This window comes from Chiloscyllium plagiosum, chromosome 4 (genome assembly GCF_004010195.1).
Source record: "Chiloscyllium plagiosum isolate BGI_BamShark_2017 chromosome 4, ASM401019v2, whole genome shotgun sequence".
NCBI classification, from domain to species: Eukaryota; Metazoa; Chordata; class Chondrichthyes; order Orectolobiformes; family Hemiscylliidae; genus Chiloscyllium; species Chiloscyllium plagiosum.
This window is the reverse complement of record NC_057713.1, coordinates 96,917,869-96,936,797: the sequence shown is the minus strand read 5'-3', so window position 1 is coordinate 96,936,797 and position 18,929 is coordinate 96,917,869. Positions and strand designations below refer to the sequence as shown.

General features: G+C 41.1%; 1 protein-coding gene across 1 annotated transcript in view; it reads left to right on the top strand.

Moving 5' to 3' along the window:
• tbc1d31 (TBC1 domain family, member 31) overlaps nucleotides 1-18,929 on the top strand; it is a 46,401-nt gene that overhangs the window by 4,887 nt on the left and 22,585 nt on the right. Inside the window, exons 2-5 of the mRNA XM_043688667.1 lie at nucleotides 6,697-6,843; nucleotides 8,615-8,730; nucleotides 12,419-12,597; nucleotides 15,762-15,913. Coding sequence (XP_043544602.1) covers nucleotides 6,697-6,843; nucleotides 8,615-8,730; nucleotides 12,419-12,597; nucleotides 15,762-15,913 — 594 coding nt within the window. The remainder of the gene's footprint in view (nucleotides 1-6,696; nucleotides 6,844-8,614; nucleotides 8,731-12,418; nucleotides 12,598-15,761; nucleotides 15,914-18,929) is intronic.

Sequence of the window (18,929 nt, the reverse complement as noted above, 5' to 3'; positions counted from 1 at the left end):
TCCCTCCTGTTTGACTGTGATAGGCATCAGTGCAGTGTGTGGGAGCTGTCCCTCCTGTTTGACTGTGATAGCCATCAGTGCAGTGTTTAGATTAGATTAGATTATATTCGATTAGATTACTTACAGTGTGGAAACAGGCCCTTCGGCCCAACAAGTCCACACCGACTCGCCGAAGCGTAACCCACCCATTTCCCTACATTTACCTCTTTTCCTAACACTACGGGCAATTTAGCATGGCCAATTCACCTGACATGCACATCTTTGGACTGTGGGAGGAAACCGGAGTACACGGAGGAAACCCACGCAGACACGGGGAGAATGTGCAAACTCCACACAGTCGCCCGAGTCGGGAATTGAACCCGGGTCTCTGGCTCTGGCGCTGTGAGGCAGCAGTGCTAACCACTGTGCCACCGTGCCGCCCTCAAACAGGATCTCAGTGTGTGGGATCTCTCGCTCCTGTTTGACTGTGATAGGCATCAGTGCAGTGTGTGGGTACTCTCTCTCCTGTTTGACTGTGACAGGCATCAGTGCAGTGTGTGGGATCTCTCTCTCCTGTTTGACTGTGACAGGCATCAGTGCAATGTGTTGCATCTCTCTCTCCTGTTTGACTGTGGCGGGCATCAGTGCAATGTGTGGTATCTCTCCCTCCTGTTTGACTGTGACAGGCATCAGTGCAGTGTGTGGGATATCTCCCTCCTGTTTGACTGTGGCAGGCATCAGTGCAGTGTGTGGGATCTGTCTCTTCTGTTTCACTGTGACAGCCATCTGTGCAGTGTGTGGGATCTCTCCCTCCTGTTTGTCTGTGACAGGCATCAGTGCAGTGTGTGGGATCTCTCTCTCCTGTTTGACCGTGGCAGGCAACAATGCCGTGTGTGGGATCTCTTCCTCCTGTTTGACTGTGGCAGGCATCAGTGCAGTGTGTGGGATCTCTCTCTCCTGTTTGACCGTGGCAGGCATCAGTGCAGTGTGTGGGATCTCTCTCTCCCTTGTTTTACTGTGATAGGCATCAGTGCAGTGTGTGGAATATCTCCCCCCTGTTTGACTGTGATAGGCGTCAGTGCATTGTGTGGGATCTCTCTCTCCTGTTTGACTGTGACAGGCATCAGTGCAGTGTGTGGGATCTCTCCCTCCTGTTTGACTGTGGCAGGCATCAGTGCAGTGTGTGGGATCTGTCCCTCCTGTTTGACTGTGACAGGCATCAGTGCACTGTGTGGGACCTCTCCCTCCTGTTTGACTGTGGCAGGCATCAGTGCAGTGTGTGGGATCTCTCCCTCCTGTTTGACTGTGGCAGGCATCAGTGCAGTGTGTGGGATCACCCGCTCCTGTTTGACTGTGACAGGAATCAGTGCAGTGTGTGGGATCTCTCCCTCCTGTTTGACTGTGTCAGGCATCAGTGCTGTGTGTGGGATCTCTCCCTCATGTTTGACTGTGACAGACATCAGTGCATTGTGTGGGATATGTCCCTCCTGTTTGACTGTGACAGGCATCAGTGCACTGTGTGGGATCTCTCTCTCCCTTGTTTGACTGTAATAGGCATCAGTGCAGTGTGTGGAATCTCTCCCCCCTGTTTGACTGTGATAGGCGTCAGTGCATTGTGTGGGATCTGTCTCTCCTTTGTTTGACTGTGACAGGCATCAGGGCAGTGTGTGGGATGTGTCTCTCCTGTTTGACTGTGATAGGCATCAGTGCAGTTTGTGGGATCTGTCCTTCCTGTTTGACTGTGGCAGGCATCAGTGCAGTGTGTGGGATCTGTCCCTCCTGTTTGACTGTGACAGGCATCAGTGCAGTGTATGGGATCTCTCTCTCCTGTTTAACTGTGGCAGGCAGCAGTGCCGTGTGTGGGAACTCTCCCTCCTGTTTGACTGTGACAGGCATCAGTGCAGTATGTGGGATCTCTCCCTCCTGTTTGACTGTGGCAGGCATCAGTGCACTGTGTGGGATCTCTCTCTCCCTTGTTTGACTGTGATAGGCATCAGTGCAGTGTGTGGGATCTCTCTCTCCTGTTTGACTGTGATAGACATCAGTGCAGTGTGTGGGATCTGTTCTTCCTGTTTGACTGTGGCAGGCATCAGTGCAGTGTGTGGGATATCTCCCTCCTGTTTGACTGTGACAGGCATCAGTGCAATGTGTGGGATCTGTCCCTCCTGTTTGACTGTGGCAGGCAGAAGTGCAGTGTGTGTGATCTCTCCCTCCTGTTTCATTGTGATAAGCATCAGTGCAGTGTGTGGGTTTCTCGCTTCCTCGTTTGACTGTGATAGGCATCAGTGCAGTGTGTGGGATCTCTCCCTCCTGTTTGATTGTGATAGGCATCAGTGCAGTGTGTGGGTTTCTCGCTTCCTCGTTTGACTGTGACAGGCATCAGTGCAGTGTGTGGGATCTCTCCCTCCTGTTTGACTGTGGCAGGCATCAGTGCAGTGTGTGGGATCTGTCTCTCCTGTTTAACTGTGACAGGCATCAGTGGAGTGTGTGGGATCTCTCCCTCCTGTTTGTCTGTGACAGGCATCAGTGCAGTGTGTGGGATCTCTCCCTCCTGTTTGACTGTGGCAGGCATCAGTGCAGTGTGTGGGATCTGTCTCTTCTGTTTCACTGTGACAGCCATCAGTGCAGTGTGTGGGATCTCTCCCTCCTGTTTGTCTGTGACAGGCATCAGTGCAGTGTGTGGGATCTCTCCCTCCTGTTTGACTGTGGCAGGCATCAATGCAGTGTGTGGGATCTCTTCCTCCTGTTTGACTGTGGCAGGCATCAGTGCAGTGTGTGGGATCTCTCTCTCCTGTTTGACTGTGACAGGCATCAGTGCAGTGTGTGGGATCTCTCTCTCCTGTTTGACCGTGGCAGGCATCAGTGCAGTGTGTGGTATCTCTCCCTCCTGTTTGACTGTGACAGGCAGCAGTGCAGTGTGTGGGATCTCTCTCTCCTGTTCAACGAAGGAAGGCATCAATGCCGTGTTTGAGACGTCCCCATCTCCCATTCTGATTGTGACAGGCCTCATTGCAGTGCTTGGAATGCCCCCCTGACCCAGTCAGTGGCACATTACTTTGTCCCCTTCTTCCTCCCTCCTTCCCAAGTAGCTCCAGGACCTCACTGTTAATAGTTCCACAGATAATGGTCCCTTGCTATGAAACTCCCCGAACGGGTACGTTCAGACTGGCAGCCTCAGCTCCAATGGTGTGTTCTGTCACTTAGCGCCAATGTATTTAAACCATATGATGCTAAATCGGAGGTTGAAGTCAGAAAGGAGAGCCCTGCTTGATTCATCCTTCTTCCTCCTATACATCCTGTAGACCAAGAAATGACAGTTTGTGTCTCATCAAGGTCCCAATGAGGATCAGCTCATTTAACAGAGATATCAAACCAGAGCCTTCCATGACCTTTCTCTGTCCTCAACCCATGGAGTGAACCAGCAGGTTTTAACAATTTTGTAATAATAGATTTAGCAGACTGCTTAACTGCACAGCTTTTGTTTAAAATGTAGATGCCATTTCTTTTATTAATTTGTTATGTATAATGTAAATCACATGCCTCAGTCCCACCCTTTCTGTCAATGATGTTTGCACGATTTTAAGGCCTCAGCAATGTTTCTAAAACTTTTCCCTCTAAGATGGTAAATTTTTGAAACAGCCTGTATAACGCTATTGTTTTTAAATTACTATTTCAATCTTGTTGCAATGCCCCTCAAATTAGTGAAACTTTGATATCCAACATTTTGCTGGTAAACAGTATCAAGCCACGTAAGTCTGTTGCTAGAATTGCTTAATAAAAATCAACTTTTCTATTCACCGCCTCATGAAGATGAGAGATCAATTTGTGTAGGTGTTAAAATAATCTATGTTGAGATGTCTCCAGTTCTTGAGATTTCAACATGTTTAGTTAACAGATGATTTTGTCAGAATATGGCATACCAAGTCAGCAAGGTCTTTAACCAGGTCCCACATGGGAGACTGATAGAGCTGGAAAGTACATGTGACTCAGAGTAACCTTATAAGTTGAATCTAAAATTTGCTTGGTGGCAGGATACAGCATGCTGGTAGAAGGCTGTTTGTTTGATGGGAAGCTGGTGCCCAATGATGTGTCAAAGGGATCAGTGCTGGGTCCGTTGTTGTTTATATACCTTGAACAATGTAGATAAGCTTGCAGTGGTGGTTAGGGGGGTGGGGGAGAATGATAAATAAATGATAAATAATTAAGAAAGCAGCTATATTCCCCTTTAGTTGAAGGCTCAATAACAAAGGGGCACAATTATAATATCGAATGCAAGAGATTTAGGAGGGATTTCAGTCAATACTATTTCACCTTGAGGGTATTGGGGTCTGGAATGCATTGCCTGGGAGGTAACCTCAGCTTTAAAAAAGTATTTGGATGAGAATTCAAAATGTCATAATATTCAAGGCTATGGACCTTGTGCTGGAATTGGGCATAGTATTAACTTAGCGTAGTTTTAACAGTACATGCTCAATGGGCTGAAAGGTCTGTTCTATACTGTTCTATAATTCAAGTCCTGCAAAGAATAGTACAGGAATATGCCCTTTGGCCTACAAAGTCTGTGCTGACACATGATGCCTTTCTAAACTGAAAGCCTTTTGTCGTCTATATCCCTCAATTCCCTACCTATATGTATTTATTGAGGTGTTCCTTAAAAATTGCTGTTGTATCTGCTTCCTCAATCTCCTCTGGTAGCAGTTTCCAGGCATGTACCACTCTCTGTGTAAAAAATTAAAAATGCCTTTCATTTCCCTCCTTTAAACTTTCCCCTTTTACTTATGTGACCTAGTAATTAATGTTTCTACCCTGGGGAAAAAGCCTACTCGCAGAGCGCTTCAGAGAACACCTCCAGGACACTTGCACCAACCAACCCCACTGCCCCATGGCCGAACACATCAACTCCCTTTCCCACTTCACAGAGGGCATGCAGGACCTCCATCGCCACTCCCTTACCACCCGATGCCTGGAGGAAGAAAGCCTCATCTTCCGCTTCGGGACCTTCCAACCCCATGGCATCAAAGTGGATTTCACCAGTTTCCTCATTCCCCCTCCCCCTCATCTTATCCAACCTTCCAGCTCAGCACCGCCCTCATGACCTGTCCCACCTGTCCATCTTCCTTCCCACCTATCCACTCCACCCTCCCCTCCGACCTATCACTTTTACTCCAACCTCCATCCATCTATTGTACTCTCAGCTATCTTCCCAGCCTCATTCCTGATGGAGGACTTTTGCCTGAAATGTCGACTTTCTTGCTCCTCAGATGCTGCCTGACCTACTGGCTTTTCCAGCACCACTCTCTTGACTATAATCTCCAGCATCTGCAGCCCTCACTTTTGCCTAAAAAGATTCTGACGATCCATTCTATCCATGCCTCTCATAATTTTGTAAAATCTATTAGGTTACCATTTAGATTCTGACACTCAAGTGAAAACAAACCAAGTTTGTCCAGTGTCTCCTTATAGATAATAACCAGGCAACATCCTGGTAAATCTTTTCTATACCATTTCCAAATTTTACTATAATTTAACACTTTCTAGAATGTAATCTAATTTTCAGCTGCAGCTCATGCCCTTTCTCTGTGTCTGTTAATCATGTATTAGAGACACTTATCCAAATCTGTTAAATTGTATATATTATTTGACTAAATGTTTACATGTCTTGACATATTTTATGTTCTAATATTCTGAAAACTCCCCTTTCATTTTTCTAATAGTGATCCCATGTCTGTGTCCTGTTCTTCCTCCTTTTCCATGCAATGGATAGAGTATATATTCTCCCCACCCAAAAGAAATGAAATGTTGACCAAGAAAACTTTCAATTAGGATAACACCTGTGTGATGGTACTCTTAATTTCTAAAAGTTTTGTTGACTTGAAAATGGAGTCGCGGGTAGATAAGATAGTGAAGAAGGCGTTTGGTATGCTTTCCTTTATTGGTCAGAGCATTGAGTAGAGGAGTTGGGAGGTCATGTTGCGGCTGTACCAGACATTGGTTCAGCCAATTTTGGAATATTGTGTGCAATTCTGGTCTCCATCCTGTCAGAAGGATGGTGTGAAACTTGAAAGAGTTCAGAAAAGATTCACAAGGATTTTGTCAGGGTTGGAAGGTTTGAGCTACAGGGAGAGACTGCATAGGCTGGGGCTGTTTTCCCTGGAGCCAGGACTAAAGGGCATAGGTTTCGGGTGAAAGGGGAACAATTTAAAAGTAACCTAAGGGACAACTTTTTCACACAAAGGGTGGTGCATGCCTAGAATAAGCTGCCAGAGGAAGTGGTGGAGGCTGGTACAATTACAACATCTAAAAGGCATCTGGATGGGTATATGAATAGGAAGGGTTGAGAGGGATATGGGCCAAGTGCTGGCAAATGGGACTAGATTAGTTTAGGATATCTGATCGGCTTGGACAAGTTGGACCAAAGGGTCGGTTTCCCTGCTGTACATCTCTTGACTTTATGACTGTTTCATTGGAAATGAGTCAGTGGTGTTCAGATTGGTCCTGACAATTGTGGAATCTTAAAATTAATGATGGGAGCAGACCTGGTTTGCTGAAGTTTCACTGAATAAAGGAAATACGCAGAAATGTCAGATTTGTCCCAATAGTTCATATGGTCAGCTGAAAACAATTTGCTGCTCATAGCTGTAAGAATGTTAAAAATATTGTGATTTTGATAGTTTTTTTTCAACTTTTTAAAATCCATATCTCTCTGTTTTTGGGCAGCATCATAGTTAATGTTACTCATAGTGCGGTGGGCTATCACTCAAAGACGATTCGATTTCTTCATGTTGCATTTGATGCTGTAGGAGAAGCTTTTCTTGCTGGTGATCACCAGGGCAACATCTATCTCTTTGACTTGAGCAGGAATAGGTAAGTCACTGATTGCTTTGCTAACATTCACAGATAATGACTTCTCAACTAGTTCAGACACACTATGTTACATGTCCAGGGCAGGTAGAACTTGAGTCCAGACCTTCTAACCCAGAGGCAGGGAAACCACTATTGCACCACAAGATTCATGTAATAGTATTATAGATATTTTTAATCAACCAATTCAGGCATGTTGTGACTCAGCACTGGAGCAGGTAGAATGTGAACCTGAACCACTACCACCTCTATTTTAATGATTTGTTCTTTTACAAAACATAACCAAACACTTGTACAGTCGGTTGGCAATAAATAAGTCAAGTCCAGATTTAAACCTGGGACAGCTTGCATAATCATTGTACGAGACATTCCAAAGTGCGACTCAAACCAATAACTAACTGTGGAATTAGATTTTTGTAGATATTTTTAATCAATCTGTTCAGACATGTTTTCACACACCTCTGGATCAGATAGGACTTGAACTCATGCCTCCTGGTTCAGACGTAGGGCCACTATTACAACACCACAAGTGCCCAATGTTAATATATACTTGCCTTGTTTACATCTCCATTCAGTGGCATTCTTACCTTTAGCTGTTTAGCCTCTAGACTCTGGAATTTCTTCATCAAATCTCTTCCTCGCTGTTTCTTTTTAAGAAACTGCTTGAAAAGGACCTATTTCATTAATTTTTGGTTACTGTCTTAATAGCTGCCTACATGACTGTGTACTGAATTCTGTTTCTGTGAAGTCCCTTGGAATATTTTGCAACATTAAAGATGCTGTATAAATGAAAGTTGTAATCCCAATAACCTTTAGATCATTTTTGATCCAAAACTATTAAGGGAAGTACACTATCCAGATAAAAGTAAGAATGTTTTATAATTCAATAAAAGAATGTAGCAGTAGATTAGCCAGCAGTGTGATGTGAAGTATTAAATCATTTTGAGACTTTTCTCTTAAATCTTTTTGCAAGCAGCCTACTTTCTCTTCTTTCTTCTACTCTGCCCCTTCCGATAATCCTTGGATATTGAAATTATCTATCATAGCTGCAGTGCTGAGGTAAAACTTGCTGTTTTCTCAGTGTGCAGACTATTTCACCAGGCAGTAACATTTTCCACTGAGCTGTGGGGCATTTGTCAACAATGAGTTGATCAATATGATTAAATCTGCCCATAATGTTAATTAAATAACTAGGAATAAAGATGTTTTTTTGGGGAAGAAACCAAAAGTTGGATGCATCTCACATAAGTTTTGTGAAGTTCTACAAAATTATACAAACTATACAGATGTTCTGTTAAGAGCAAGTATAATCATCAGTGATGTAAGTTAGAAAGCATGGCATTATTGGACCATGAAATGCAGATATAGTCATGTCTTTTTTTTTTCAAAAATGTTATAAATGGTGGCTGTAAAGATACAACTTTAGTGCAGTTTGGTTTTGAAATTGATTAGCTGATAGAAGGAGGTTGTGGGTGATGGGTGCGTAGAATGGATAGATGTTTGGTTATAATCATTTCAGCACATTGACTAAATGTAGACTGAGTCACTTGCATATGGTACTAGATTTAAGCAAGAAGGTAATGATGTATTCTTCATAGAGGAGGAATGACTGTTATTTGTTTTTTGTTTCCAAGCAATTCCACTCCAAAGTTCCCCAATTCATGACACTCAATTGTTAGTCAATGACACAACTATATTAAATCAATAAATTATGTTGTATGAGCATTATGAGAGGTTATTCACAGTAATATTATTGTTTGTTATTGTTTCATAGCTTTAAACTTGTGCAGCGCACAGGGCAGGCATGTACAGCATTGGCTTTCAATCTCCGAAGGAAGACAGAATATTTGGTTGCTCTGGCAGATTACTCCTTAAAATGTTTTGATACAGGTACAATAAAGTTAATAATAATTGTTGGAGAATAAAGTAATTGCTTTACCTGTGGAGAGTTTCTGTTTTAACAATGGCTAAAGATCAACCATTCAGATTGAACCATATAAAATAGCCAGGGAAGATTAATTAGTAAAACAACGATTAGTAAAACAATATAGGTATATTGAATAGTGCTCAAAATACACAAGGCAGTGATCGAATTTGCTTCAGAAGTCTCCAAAATGCCTAGCAATATTCAATCACAGTAAAGAAAAGTCTTCCCATGAGTAGAATGGACAGAATCTCTGAGGACCTGTTCCTCTAATCGTGTGAATCTATTACAGAAAAGTAATACTGAGAGGGGAGCATTCTGTGATTGGAGGAGCAGGGAGTAAAGAAAGGAAAATAAGTGAGTAGTCAGGAAATTCTTTTGCTGCCAATGAAGAATATTGCCAGCAGGAGGCAGAAGCTCTTTCCTGCAGGGGAACTGAGTCCTGGGAACGTTCTGCTGAGGGGAAAGAAAGAAGGGGCAAGGGAAGAGGAGTGGGGCTGCAATGGTGAAAGTGGGGTTGAAATGAGTGGATTGGGGAAGGAATGAGACTGCAGAGGGGCCCAGGAGAGGGGGAAGATGCTTTGAAGAAAGGCAGGGATAGGAGAGTGACTACTCAATTGGGGGAGAGTAGAGACTGCAAAGGAGAGAGATTAGTTTTAAACCTGTCAACAAAGTAATATTTCCCTAATTAAGAGCCAGGAAATGCTGAAAGCACTAAGGTTATGAATTATTTGCAAATTAATGTTTAATCTTATTTTCAACTGCATGTTTTTATATAATGTAGAGAAATGTAGTAGATGTTATTGTAATGAACACTATATCACTTAATAAATTTAAATCTGAGATCTCAGATTAAGTAAAACCCTCGCACTCATTCATTGGATGTGGGTTGCACCAGCAAGACCAGAATTGATTGCCCATCCCTAATTGCCCTTGAATTGCATTACTTGCCAGGCCATTTCAAGTGCAGATAAGAATCATCCACATTAATGAGGATCTGGAGTTGCATGTAAGCCAGATCAGATAAGGAAAGAAAATCTCCTTCTCAAAAGGACATCAGTGAACCAAATGGATTTTTACATATTTTCATGATCAATGTTACTGAGATTAATTTTCAATTCCAGAATTGTTAATTGAATGTAAATTTCATTGGCTGCAGTGGAACCCATGATCCCAGACTAATATTCTGAGTTTTTGGATTGTTTTTTCCCAATATTCTATTGTCTCCTGTGCCTGCATTAATCTTCAGCTTTGTGCATTTTTTCGTAGAAACACTATACTATGAACGCATCGGTTTGTAGATGGTGTATTAAGAGTCTTGGGTTTTTTTGTGTGTAAGTGTATGTATCAATTATTTTGAAAATAAAAATCAGTTGTTAACTTTTGCCTGTTGTCATGTTCCAATTTAAATGTCTAAGGAATTACACTTTCTTTGTGTATGTATCTTTAGGTTTAATGGAGTTGATATTTGTTGATAATACTGATTAATTTTTTTAATTTTCCTGAAAATAAAAAAAAAGCCCTTGAAAACCATCTTAGTGTCCTCAGGAAATAAAAATTGTACCTTTTTCTGTAAAGCTTCAAGTAGTTCATAGTTAATTTATGCATTTCATTACAACTCATTAGATAAATTTTCTGAACCAGAAGTATATAGATATATTGATTTTCTGGTTTGTACTGAGTTAGCTAGATCATAACTAGGCAATGATGGGTTTTTACAATTGTCTTTGAAAGCCCAACTTTGGTGTGTGGGTGGTAGGTAGTGACACGGTAGAATCAGAATTTAATTCATACCAATGTTGAGGGACTTTTTAATTCGCTCGTGAGATGTGGGTATCACTGGCTAGCATTTATTATTGTACCTAGTTGGTGATGGTGAGTTGCCTTCTTGAGATGCTGCAGGCCATATGCAGTAAGTTGACCCACAATGCTTTCAGGGAGGGTATTTCAGCATTTTAACCCAGTGAAGGAATGGAGACATATTTTTGAATCAGGATGGTGAATGGCTTGGAAGGGAATGGCAGGTGGTGATGGTCCCAATTATCTGCTGCCCTCATCCTTCTGGATGGAAGTAGCCATGGGTTTGGAATGTGCTGTCTCAGGATCTTTGGTGAATTGCTGAAGTGCAACTTGTAGGTAATACACACTTGCTACTGAGAATCAGTGATGGAGGGAGTGGTTGTTTTTGGATTTGAATGTTTGCTGGAAGCACATTGATGCCAATGTCCATTGAAGGGTTCAGCTCTTTTTCTCCTTTTGCTTGTGCAGTATTCAACATTCACTGTCGAGGCTTACCTGTAAATTTGATCATTGGGGTAAGGTGACAGAAGATAAACAGCACTCACGGAATTATATCACAGCACTTAAAGATACGAAAACAATTTAGATTTACATAGCACCCTTAAAATAATAAAACATTCTAATGTGATCACAGGAGCGTTATAAAACAAATGTGGCACTGAACTACATGAAATGTTAGACCACAAGACCAAAGACACAAGAATGTTTCAAGGAGGAAAATAAGGTGGAGAGACAGAGAGGTTTGGGGAGGATTTTTCTGAGTTGGGGGCCTAAGCAACTAAACGCACTGCCAACAGTGGTGGAGCAATTATAATTGGAAATGCATTAAAGGAGCACAGATATTTCAGAGAGTTGTATTGTTTGAGGAGAATGCACAAACAGGGAAGGCCAAGTCCATTGGGGGATTTGAAAACATATTTGAGAATATTAAAAATGTTGCTTGACTCTGAGCACATGGGTAATAGGGAAACAGTACTCTGTGGAAATAAAGCATACTTCACGTTTACAGAGAATAAAATGCAGTGACCAGACTGGAGTGCACTGAAATAGTCAAGTTGAGTGACAGTGAAGGAAATCTCAGCAGAGCTTAGACAAAGTTGGAATATGTTCTAGAGGTAGAAACAGGCTGTTTTAGTGACAGCATTAACATAGCTTCGTCTTGGAGTCAAATGTCATGTCATGGCTGTAAATATACAGGCTCAGACCATTGCCAGAAAGAGGGATGGAATTGGTGGGTTGGAAACAGTTTGGGTGGGAACCAAAAGCCGTGATTTAAGTTTTATCAGTTTTACATTAGATGTAATTTTGCTATCCAGTACTAGTTATCAGATAAATAGTTTATTAACTTTGCAAATGTGAATGAGTCAAAAAAGTGGTAGTGATGTAGAGCTGAATGTTGTTAGTATACATGAAGATGATGTGAGGGAAATAAAATATTTCAATAAAGTTGTTCCATTTATTAGACGAATACTGTAGTAGACTGTCACGAAACAATTGTCATTTAAATAGGTTGTAGTACAATCTTAGCCAAATAAATACACACCACAATTTGTTTTGCTCTTCATTATAGACTTCTCATACTCAAGCGACTGCAAGAGTATGAATTTCACTTGTTTTTAAACAGATAATTGGTTCTCAGTAAATTGCTGCCTTAATTAGTTATAATTTGGGTTTGTGTCACTTTGGGTAACAGTTTGTTTTCAGTTAACTGCTGGTATTGTTGTCAAACTTGAAATCAGCAAGTTGACATGAAATGACTTGTGAAGGTCTTTGTGGCAGATGCACAATGATGAAGGACTTTTGAAATTTGTGAAAAACCAACTAGTGTTTTGAACTCTTCTGTTTAATGGGCAGAAAGCAAAGAGCTTGTGAGTTGGATGAGGGGTCATGAGTCTGCGGTTTCATCCATTTCTGTTCATGGATCTGGAAGATATGCTATCACTACATCATCTGATACAGCACAACTCTGGGACTTGGACACCTTCCAACGAAAAAGGAAATTGAATGTACACTTGTCAGTCGGCATTCAGAAGGTTAGTAAATAATCTTAAAATAGAAACGATTGCATTTTTGAGCTAACAAGTTCCATAACATTTATCGTTGTGTCTGCCACATGATGCATGAAACCCAGAGGACGTTTTCTCATTCTGGTTCAGGGAGTACTTATGATCCATACACTCCAGTCAACCCCACCTTCTGGTTGCCATCTATTTGAACTCCCCCTCCCACTCCCCTGACAACATGTCCATCCTGGGCCACCATCAACATGAGGCCACACGCAAGTAGCAGGAAGAACACCTCATCTTCCGCCTCAGGAGCTTACAACCATACGGCCTTAATGTAGAATTCACCAGCTTCCAAATCTCCACCCCATCCTCTTAACCTCACCCTACCTGTCCAACTTCCTTCCCACCTAACGCTCCACCCTTCCCACAGTCCAGTCACAGCCACCTCCTACCTGCATCCACCTATCACCATCCCACTCACCTTTCCCCCAGCCCCACCCCCTACCTGTTTTTATTTTGCAGCCCCCTTGCCCCCCACCAGTTCTGATGAAAGGTTCTGACCTGAAATGCCGACTGCCCTCCTCTGCTGATGCTGCTTGACGGGCTGTGCTTTTTCCCGTTCCACTCTTTATCCACTCTGATTACTCCACATGGATTGGCTTTCTCTAATTACTTGCTGTGCCTGCATAATAACTTTTCCCAAAAGATGCATCTCAGAGCTCTGTAATCTCTTACCATTTAGATCATATTCTTTTTTCAACACTTCCTTCCAAAGTTCATATTTTGCCACATTATGTTTCATTTGTTAGATCTTTGCCCACTCACTTAACCTATCTGTATTTCTTTGTGGCCATTTTACATCCCTAGTCAGGCTTCACCTTGGAAATCACAATGCACATTGTTATATTTGTGGTTGAAAAGTTGTGCAAGAAAAAAAGAAGATCTTGCAATAATTTCTGGTCTACATTTGTTCCTCAATAAACTACAACATAAACTGTGCATTAACTCAGAAATCTGCATAAAAGCTCCTCCTGGAAAATATGACATAACTGATTTACAAGCAATTTTTTAAAACACTGTAGCATTTGGTTGGGAGATAAAGCAGTTTTAAAAAAAATAAAGTTTTTTGGAGACAAGCCTTAACATTTGGTGATATTGCACAACCATCTAATATATTCTACACATGGTGTTGATAGGATGCAACATAGAGTTCTTGGCAACCACAACTAACATAAATCCTCAAGTGTTCTTTCAACAAGAAAGCCCCAGTTATCTTTTTCTCGTGAATAACATGATCCTGCTGTCACTGCAAAGTTTATTCCAGAAACATACATCAACATATTCCCATAGCACTCATGCAAATGTTTATCTGAAATCCTTGAAACAGCCATTTTTTCTAAGGTGATGTTCGTTGGAGTTAATCTACATCTAAAAAGGAAGTATATTTTAGCATAGAAGTCCTGGTTTCTTTTTTCATCCTTATCCATTATTTCCACCTTTTTTTTGCTGGTTATGTTATTTTGTATTTGTGATAATCTATAACTTTCCCACTTTGCACTTTTAATTACATACCAGCTCAGTTGTTTTCATCAATCGATCATCAAATGAGCTCACAATGCTGCAAATAGTTGCCTCATAGAGTGCTGTGACCAGATTAGTGATGTTAAGAAATAATGATTGCTAAATGCTTTTCTTTATAACTTTAATTGTATTTATTATAAACTTGATCGTTTTGATTTGTAGCTGGAAGTCTATTTTTATATCCTAGTTCTAAGCAGATTAAAAAAACCTCTCGTCTCATCTAGAATATATTAATTGAATCTTCTCCTCCATCTCTGATTACTTTTTGACTCCAATAACTCTAATATTCTGTTCTTTTTTTTTTCTCTTCTAAATGTTATGTATTCATCTACATTAAACTTTACCACTCATTCTTTAATCCATCCACTCTCTTCAGATGTGTGTTACCTTCAATAAATGCCATTAACAGTATGAAATTCATTTGTTACAAGGATGTTGATCTATATCATTTTAGAAATAATATGGAGCCGAGGGCAGCTCCTTACAAAACTTTACAAATCCAGATAGTGCCTTTTCAAACTGCAGAAAAAGACTTAACCTGCCTCTTTACATAAAAAGTTTCCCTTTATTCCATATCATTACCAATTTAAGGTAGTTGTGATTTGATCTGCTGTATGCTGATGGCAAACTGAGGTCATCAGGCTTCAATTAAATAATCCTTACAGACCATGCATAAGGTGTGTGTATATATATGTGAAATTATATATACTACAATTGCATAATAATTCATGTTATTAGATTGCTTAGTAGTGTGACTGAGGATTGCTCTGAAGTTTTGTCTTATTTTGTTATACTTTTGTAAATACCTTAAGTTTCAGTTGAAATATGTTTTGCATCTGTTTCAAAATTAGTTTTTACACCAAGGTAAGAGAGCACAGCGGTATTTTTACCTGGCATTAAAGTCAGAAGTACATGAGCAGTTCTGGGCAGCATGCTGTAAGAAGGATATACTGATCTTTGCATGGTGTGCATATAGAATGAGAATTTGATTGAAAATTTGAAACTATTAAGAGCAACAGATATTTTCTCTCTGTCTTATTTATTTTTACTGGCTCAAGAGACTAGAATGAGAGAACACGATTTAATCACATAAAAATTCAAGCCTGGTCTTTCAGTAACAAAAGTAGGAAACATCTCTACACACAGTATGCTAAAACAAGAGGGCACAAAATAGAAGCAGGAGTAGAGTATATAGCTGATTGAGCTTCTCTGCTATTCACAACAATCATAGCTACTCTTGAACTTCAGTTCCACTTTCTGTGACACTTGATCCACAAGAGGCTAAAAACACATCTATCCTTGCCTTACATATATTCGACAATGGGCCATTTATAAGTTTGAATCTTTGTTCCATAAATTGCATTTACGCTAGGTCAGTTGTTAACTTTATGTCTGAGATTGGCTAACAGAAAATCTGTCAAAGGTATTAAGGATATGGTGCAGAATGGGTTTATGGAATTAGTTTGCAGATTAACAGTGATCTCATTGAATGGCAGAACAGGCTCAATGAGTTAAATATTCTACTCCTTTTCTACATTTATTCATTGAAGGAGTAGTCTGTTACCCAGTTTCAGAAGTGCATGGTAACAGTTCTTCCTTTTCAAATCCAGGTTTTTTTCCTTCCACTAAGTAATACAATCATCAGTTGCTTTAAGGACGGTTCTATCTTTGCCTGGGAAAGTGACACTCTCCATTGCAAGTACCAATTACCTGTACCCGAAGATGAATCCCGGATCAATTATAGAGCTTTTGCTGTTTCTAGGTAGGATATTTACTAGATTTTGATGTGACCAATTTTAAGATAAATGCAGTCCTTGTTTTTGGAATCTGTGGAACTCATTGCTGTAGAAAGCTGTGGAGGCTGAGTCATTCAGTGTCTTTAAAACAGAAGTAGATAGAATTTTGAATAGTTAGGAATCAAGGGTAATGGGGAGATAGCAGGAGAATGTGTTGAGAAATATATTGGCCATGACCAAAGCAGACTCGAAGGGCCAAATGCCTAATTCTATTCCTGTATTTTGTAATACTATGCTGCCTCATTGAAAGAGCTTTCCAACAGTACCATTTCCCTACTATTTACTGAAGCATTGCAAAATCTCCCATTTTCAGTCCCATGCAACTCGTTAATCATCTTTTGTCATGTATTCGGTCAGCCTTTTAAGAAAGAATAACAGTTCACTACGTACAAAATATTCTAATTTCCCCTTTGAAGTTAATTGGCACAGTGGTTAGCACTGCTGCCTCACAGCGCCAGAGACCCGGGTTCAATTCCTGCCTCAGACGACTGACTGTGTGGAGTTTGCACGTTCTCCCCATGTCTGCATGGGTTTCCTCCGGGTGTTCCGGTTTCCTCCCACAGTCCAAACATGTGCAGGTTAGGTGAATTGGCCATGCTAAATTGCCCGTAGTGTTAGGTGCAGGGGTAAATGTAGGGGAATGGGTCTGGGTGGGTGCGCTTCGGCGGGTCGGTGTGGACTTGTTGGGCCGAAGTAATCTAAAGAATAATTCTGTGTTTTCTGGTTACAAAGTCTCCTGCTAGCAGGAACAATTTCTCCTTATTTACCCAAACAAAACTTACCATGAGTTTGACTTCATTATTGAATGATATTGTTTTAGATATGTTTACAGCTTGCCAGTGCGTTTCCTCAGTTTTGGAGCACAGTTTCATAAATTCTGTAGTTTAAAGACAAATCGTGTTCAACTGGGTAATTTTTAAATACCTTTTTGAAAGAATATTATAATTTTGAGGAGTACTATGCTTTATTAAATGCAAGATAAACCTATTAGTTAATCCTTTTTCAAAAATGCTTTATTTTGCTTCATTAAATACAAGATAAACCTACTAGTTAATCTTTTTAGTTTTTATTTTCTCTCTCCCCTGTTCAAAGCACATGATTCCTTGCTGATGTATATGCTAATCACTATTATGATAGCATGATGGTGGTAACTTTAAATGTAAAGAGTTAATCATGCCTGCGTAAGAAATAGGAGCAGAAATTAGGCCATTCAGCACATCAAGTCTGCTCCACCTTCAGTCATGGCTGGTAAGTTTCTCAACCCCATTCTCCCGCTTTTTCCCCATAACCCTTGATCCCTTTGATACTCAGAACCTATCTGGCCTCCACAGACTTCTGTGGCAATGAATTCCATAGATTCGCCACTCTGGCTGAAGACGTTTCTCCTTCTCTCCGTTCTCAAAGGTCTTCTATTAACTCTAAGGCTGTGCTCTTGGGTTTTAGTCTCTCCTGTCAATGGAAACATCTTCCCAAAATCTACTCTGTCCAGGTCTCCGTATTCTGTATGTTTCAATTAGAACCTCCCCCCCCCCTCTCATCCTTCTAAACTCCAATGAGTTTAAGCCCAGAATCCTCAAACATTCTTCACATGTTAAGCTTTTCATGGGAGGTTCCCGAGAATGGGACCATTCTCGGGAACCTCCTCTGAACATGCTCCAGGACCAATACATTCTTCCTGAGAAAAGGGGTCCAAAACTGCACACAATACTCCAAATGTGGTCTGACCAGAGCCTTATAGAGCTTCAGAAGTACATCCCTGCTTTTATATTCAAGTCATCTCAAAATCATTGCATTTGCCTTCCTAACTAGTGACTCAACCTGCAGATTTACCTTGAGAGAATCCAGGACTAGAACTCCCAAGTCTCTTTGCACTTCGTACTTATGAATTTTCTCCCATTTAGAAAATAATCCATGCCTCTATTCTTCCTATCAAAGTGCATGACATCACATTTCCCACATTGTATTCCATCTGCCACTTCTTTGCCAACTTCCCCAACCTGTCCAAGTCCTTCTGCAGCCTCCCCACCTCTTCAATGATACCTGTCTCTCTACCTATCTTTGTATCATCTGCAAACTTATGCAGAATGCCCTCAGTTCCTTCATCTAGTTCGTTAACGTATAAAGTGAAAGGTTGTGGTCCCCACACTGAGCCTTGCAGAACAGCACTTCTCACCGGCTGCCATTCCTGAGAAGGACCCTTTTATCCTCACTCCCTGCTTTCTGCCAGACAGCCAAGCTGCTATTCCTACTAATACCTTGCCTCTGACACCATGGGCCCTTACCTTACTCAGTAACCTCCTGTGCGGCACCTTGTCAGAGACGTTCTTGAAATCCAGGTAGATAACCTCCATTGGTTCTTCTTGGTCTAACCTGCATGTTACTTCCTCAAAGAGTTCTAGCAGATTTGTCAGGCAGGACCTCCCCTTGATGAAACCATGCTGATTTTGCCCTATTTTACCATACACTTCCAAGTATTCAGAAATCGCATCCTTAACAATGGATTCCAGAATCTTATCCATGACCGAGGTTAGGCTAGTGGATCTGTAATTTTCTGTCTTTCGCCTTACTCCCTTTTTAAACAAGGGTGTCATGTTAGTGATTTTCCAGTCATCTGGGACCCTCCCTGATTCTAGTGATTCATGAAAAGTCTCCACTAATGCCTCCGCTATCTCTTCAGCTATTTTCCTTAGGATTCTGGTGTGTAGACCATCTGGTTCAGATGGTCCACTTTAAGGCCATTCAGTTTTTATAGCACCTTCTCCTTGGTGATGGCCACCATACTCAGCTCTACCGCCTCACACTCTTGAATTTTTGGGATATTATTTGTGTCTTCTACCGTGAAGACTGATGCCAAATAATTATTCAGTTCCTCAGCCAATTCCTTACTCTCCACTACTATCTCTCTAGCATCATTTTCCAGCAGCCTAATGTCCACTTTTGCCCTTTATATATCTGAAGAAACTCTTACAGTCTTCCTTTATA